At 38.0% G+C, this 6,000-nt stretch overlaps 1 protein-coding gene across 4 annotated transcripts in view; it reads right to left on the reverse strand.

Annotated features, from left to right (window-relative positions):
* herc4 (HECT and RLD domain containing E3 ubiquitin protein ligase 4) overlaps positions 1 to 6,000 on the reverse strand; it is a 102,308-nt gene that overhangs the window by 38,402 nt on the left and 57,906 nt on the right. For all 4 annotated transcript variants that reach the window (XR_006314881.1, XM_043712274.1, XM_043712276.1 and 1 more), the window contains 3 exons: positions 5,455 to 5,627; positions 5,187 to 5,306; positions 3,185 to 3,283 (listed from right to left, as the gene is read on the reverse strand). Coding sequence is in view for 3 of the 4 variants with exons in the window: in XM_043712274.1 (XP_043568209.1) it covers positions 3,185 to 3,283; positions 5,187 to 5,306; positions 5,455 to 5,627 (392 nt within the window). In the remaining variant the exon portion in view is untranslated. The remainder of the gene's footprint in view (positions 1 to 3,184; positions 3,284 to 5,186; positions 5,307 to 5,454; positions 5,628 to 6,000) is intronic.

The following is a 6,000-nucleotide window of genomic DNA, read 5'->3' on the forward strand; positions in this document are numbered from 1 at the left end:
TATGGTTGAGCTAAATTCCAAAGATAACCTCACCTAGGCTGCTTTACCATGAAAAGAATGTGTGTCTTGGCCTCTAGATTACCCCTCTCATTCTATGTCTAAGCAATCATGTGTGTCCAGTGAAATCAATGTCTTAATAAACCTCTAAAATGGAAGATCAAATCACTCAGTTGCATTCAAGAACATTTCTCAAAGGCAACTCAGGATGGGTAATAAGTGCTGGCTTTGCCAGTGATGACCACAACCACTTAAAAGAAAAAGTAGTAAAGCTACATACAGTATCTCAGCACTTTAAAAAAAAACTTATTCATGAGGTGAGTATGTCACAGGCAAAACCAGAATTTACTGTCCATCTCCTGTTGTCTCTGAGGTGTTGTCAAATGAGTGACATGGTCTTTGTGGCACAGATCAAGGTCATTCTTGAATTGCTGCAGTCTGAATGACAAAAATAAATCCACAAATGGGACTCTCAATTTTGATCCATAGCATTATAGATTTATGCAGCATTCAAAGAAACAGGCCCTGAGGCCCATCATGTCCATGCCAACCAACAAACACCAAACTCCATTTAAGCTACACTTGGTCCATAGCCTAAGCTCTGACATTTTCAATTCTCACGTAGATGCCTATTAAGTGTTGCGAGAGTCCTTGCCTCCATCACCCTCTCAGGTAGAACATTCCATACATCTACCATTCTCTCAGTGAACTTTTATTTTCTCACATCTCCTGTAAACCACTTATACCTCATCTTATCCTTATGCCCTCTAATTGTAGAAATATCTGCCACAGGGAAGATATTCTCACGATGTACTCTGTTTATGCCTCTCAATTTTGTTTTCCTGAATCAGATCCCCCCCGCCCCAAACCATCGTCCCCACACCAGCCTCCTCTGTTCCAAGGAAAATAAACTCAGCCTATCCAGTCTCACCTCATAACTGAGACTATTCATCCGAAGCAACACACTGATGAATCTCCTCTGCACCTTCTCCAGTGCGATCATGTCCTGATAGTGTGGCACCCAGAATTGCACATAGTATTTGAACTGTGGCCTAACCATTGTCCGATAAAGTTGTAACTGTCGAATTGCATCTTGCTGCTGACAGGATGGCACGTGACTTGGAAGGGAAATTGCAGATAGTGATATTTCCATCTGTCTGCTACCCTCATACTTGAGACAGGGGTCATGGATTGCAAGGAGGAGCCTTAATGAGTTTCTGCTGTGCATCTTGTAAATAGTACACACAGCTGCAATTGTGTCTCACTGATCAAGGGAGTTAATGTATAATGTGGTGGCTTGAGAGCTGATGGTGTCATTGCTAGAGTGCTGTGGTATCACCTAGACAAGTGGACAAGCATCATTGATAGGAGAATTAGAAGATTACTTATTCAACATAGAAACCCCAGCATCTGATGTTCTCTCATAGTATGTGTAGGCTCAGTTATGTTTCTCCTCAGTGATAGCCTCAGAAGTGTTGAGGTCGAGGCATTCAACAACGGTAGTGTTGTTAAATATGAAGCAGAGATGGCCAGATTCTCCCATTAAATAGCATGTTGACTCTGGAACTTCTGGTAGGTTTTCATCCCATCTCGGAGCAATGCAACTCAACAGCTCTGTTAGACAAGTTAACTAATGTTTGCTTGAAGTCTTATGCTGAAACAGTCAAATATAAAACTAAACATCATGGTTCTTGCTGCATAAAAGGTGGCAGAGTCCATGCACCTCAACTATCTGAGTCTACCCTTTCAATTAATGTATGATGTATAACTGAAAAAATTGAGTTAAAAATCACACAACACCAGGTTATAGTCCAATGGATTTAATTGGAAGCACACTAGCTTTTGGAGCATCACTCCTTCATCAGGTGGACTACCACCTGATAAAGGAGCAGCGCTCCAAAAGCTAGTGTGCTTCCAATTAAACCTGTTATAGACTATAACCTGGTGTTGTGCAATCTTTAACTTTGTACACCCAAGTCCAACACCGGCATCTCCAAATCATGAAAAAATGGATTGTTTTATCATGGAACTGAAATCCTACTTGAGTGCAAGACAGATGAAATTAGTTATCCATATGACAAAATATGGAACAGATATCCATCAGTAAGCTCAGCCAAGACAAATGAGTTTAGCCACATTGATTTTCATTTTCTCTAGCACAAAGAAATTCACTGGTTTAAAAATGCTTCAATATTTGCATCTGTTACAAAACACTTCTGTGCCTGCACACAACAAAAACTAACAAAGCCAGTCTATGTACAGATTTATTGCTGCAGTGTGGGTTAATTCTCTGACTGGAACAAACACTGATTACATTTTGTGAACAATACTGGTAATGTGTGTACGCATTGAAAGTTCTAAATTCAATACTTTGGATTTGCAACTAGCAAAAATGCTTCAAATAAAGCATGTTTAGTGACATAGATAGAACTAATTTCCTGTGATCAATTCACAATTGGACTTAATCGGAGGTCACTGTTCTTTGAGACAGAATTGCTTTCCAATGCATTTAACTCGCTAACATGAGATTCAGTTATTGAATAGTTATGAAAAAAAGATCAACTATCTGGGAAGGATTCCAAAAGTCAAGCATCTTAAATCTAGATATAGATATTGCCTAGATGCTATTAATTTTCTATAAAGGCTGCTAATTTCTTAACACGGTACTGATGAAACAGTACCCTGATATTTTATGTTTGCAGCACGTTTTGTTAAATACAAGTTTATTTAACAGAATCAGAAGTTGCTGGAAAAACTCAGCAGATCTGGCAACATCTATGGAGAGAAGGCAGAGTTAACATTTTGGGTTCAGCGACCCTTCTTCAGAACAGATTTTGTTTCTGATTTCCAGCATCCAGAGTTCTTTGGATTTTTGTTAAAAGTTTATTTAAATTTTGTCGTCATTTTATTTAAAACAAGCCATGTACACAAGACGAACATAAGACGAACATAAACCGAACAATATTACATTAAATTGGACATTCGTTAGCTCTAATGAAAGTCAGCAAGTCAGATAAGTCAACTGCTCTTCTCTGACCTGAGAATTTACAGCATTTTTTAAAAAAATTTTTAGCTTTCTATTTGTTTAAAAGTTTTAAAGGCAGCACATTTTTCCAAGTTCTGAACTATTAAGAAAGGTTATGCAGCTTTTAATGGACTGTACTAGATAAATAGAAAGTGCTCTCACCTGCATTTGTAAGATGGCATCAGTCTGTAAGAGTGTTGTTTTTGCTTGAGCATCAAATACAAATGGATAAGTACAAATTGTAATTGGCATATCTGGCATCTAAAGAGAATTTTTTAAAAATCAAGTATTCATCACATGGTATTAAGACGTTTCCACTCTTAAATATTAATCAAGCACAATTTGGAAAGCAGTCCAAAAGCTGGATTCCAGATCAAGTGCTTCAAACAAATACACAACACAAAATGGGGATAACAGGTAGAAAAAAATCTAGTTGTGTCACGTACTTCAATGTTGAAACAGCAAATTTTGCTAAGATGAGAAAGAAGAATTAATGTTTGGCTGTATAGACTTATATTGCAAAATAATGTAAAGAAAGTAACTTGCATTTATATCACTTTTCAGAATGTATCAAAGTGTTTTACATCAAAGCAAGTTTTTTTTGAAGTGTAGTCATTTTTGGATTGTATGACACCACAGTCATATTGCACATATTCCACAAAAGGAATGTGAGGATGATTGACTGCATTCACACTAATCAAATATCCATATTGAACAGGGAGAACTCATTGAGTGCGCTATGTGGCTTAAATGTCACATGACAGAACAAAATTCTCATTTAAAAGCACTTTCTCAATACTGTGTTAAAGTATCAAACTTAATTATTATAAATTTTATGGGAATTTCATTATCCATGTTACTTGACAGGAAAACCTAGATCACTTGAGACAGGGCACAGTTTGTTCAAAGGGCCCTGGATAAAAGACTTGATCAATTTGCTAAATCAAGCCTCAGGACATAGACAGAAGGGCAGGCTGATGTTCCTGAAAATTATTTTTCAGGTTTTCTAATATTTATGGATGATCTTATTGACTAGTGTTATAATATTTTCCCTTTGGAGTTGTATTTTTAATTATTCATTGGATTCAATATTGTTGGCAAGGAACAGTATTTGTTATCATTGAACCAAACCTTGAAATTCTTCATTAACCAAGAAATTTTCAAATTAATCAGCTTGCAATTATGCAGTGTTTCATTACATCACTGAATTCTGTGGATTTTGTTCATTTTTATACTTCCAATTAGGTTTTTAAACAACAGGTCTCAAAATTAAAAGTGAGCAGCTGATCTGATAGTCTAGTTGGAATGTTCCCAGATTGTGAATGTTGTAGACATTGGTGAGACATTTGGGAGAACAGCGGGAGATTGGCAGTGAGGAAATTTCTACTGTTCAGAGCAAACAATCCCATTGTCCAACTAAGTGCCCAACGGCAAGATAAGATTCTCGCTTATGAGTGGCAAGAGGCCTACTTGCAGGTATTAGCATGCATTCAACATCCCCATTCTGACACCTTTGCAGCCCATTGATGCACAGCTTCCTATTTTTGTAGCCATTGCATAAAAACTATATAGCAACTAGTCCTCACATGAATGTCAGAGCAGTAACTCTGCTCCACTGACTCTTCAAAAGTACTATCTCAAGGTATGCTCCATGGGCAGTGACCGCACACAGGTCCCATCCAAAAGGACCTCCAGATCCAGTTGGCAAAACCAGATGCCAATTACCCACTATTTGTTCTGTCCTGGGCAAATTAAATGTCTAGGTCAGCCTCAGAATGCGAACACTTGAATGGGGTAAGACTGACCATTAAAAATGGGGTTGGCACCAGGAATTGTGGGAAGTCCTGGCCAGTAATTATGCCTGTACCAGGTGGGAGAAAATTAATAAGGTGAGTTTGAGAAGATATTCAGAGAAAACTCGTTAGGACTGGAGGAGAAAAACCTCCATGAAAATTACCAAAAATGACACTTTGCCAATTTCTGGTAAGAATCAGCTCCATCACGATCCTTTGAAGATGGCTTCTTACTGGGGGTGCAGTACTACAGAATTATCCCTTCAGAAAATACATGAATGAAAACTAACAACGTTGTAAGAAAAGTGAAACTCAGTTAAGTGGATTTATTCAGAGTTAATTAAATACTGTCATTAGAAACTTTTACTTACAACCCCGTATACTTGGTGTTGAATCCAGTTTACATAATCATTCCTGATGTCTATCAGATCTTGCACTTCATGGATATAGAATTTATCATACTGAATGATCTGTCCCGATTTCTCATTTACCTACATTAATAAGTAAAGTGTGGCAAAGCAGAATTTCAAAGAAAATTGATTTTAATGTAAATTTAGACAATTATTCCTAAGCATGCTCAATCAAATGTCAAAACATTAAATGTGAAGAATTTGTGTAAGCATTTTGCCATGAACTTACCCTATGGAGAATTGCCAATACTTCCAGGGCGGTTTTCAGAAAGTTATTCCATGTCCTTCGTTCAGAGTTAGCCATTCCAACCTTGGTTAATCTCAGAAGAAATACTACAACATCCTTATAAAGTTGCACAATCTTCTGAAAGAACGCAGGTTCAAATGTGGCCCACCAATTTTCTATGTTAATGATGCAGAATTTGTAAATAACTTTGCAATGATATCAAAGCAGAAGGTGTATTATGCCAGTTACTGAAGCTCAGAATTGCTCATTTTCAAGCTCATTAGGCCAATACTGAAGGGATGCAATGGAAATGTAAAATACCAACCTACGTTTTAAATAGTAGCCTGTCACCATTTTTAATTCATTGAGAGTGCAATGCTGGAAAAGCACAGATCAGGCAGCACCCAAGGAGCGGGAGAGTCTACGTTACGGGCAAAAGCCTCTCATCAGAAATGAGGCTTGTGAGCCAAGAGAGTAGAGAGATAAATGGGTGTGGGGCTCGGGGAGGGGTGTGGGGCTCGGAGAGGGGTGTGGGGCTCGGGGAGGGGT

Source organism: Chiloscyllium plagiosum, chromosome 22, assembly GCF_004010195.1.
Source record: "Chiloscyllium plagiosum isolate BGI_BamShark_2017 chromosome 22, ASM401019v2, whole genome shotgun sequence".
NCBI classification, from domain to species: Eukaryota; Metazoa; Chordata; class Chondrichthyes; order Orectolobiformes; family Hemiscylliidae; genus Chiloscyllium; species Chiloscyllium plagiosum.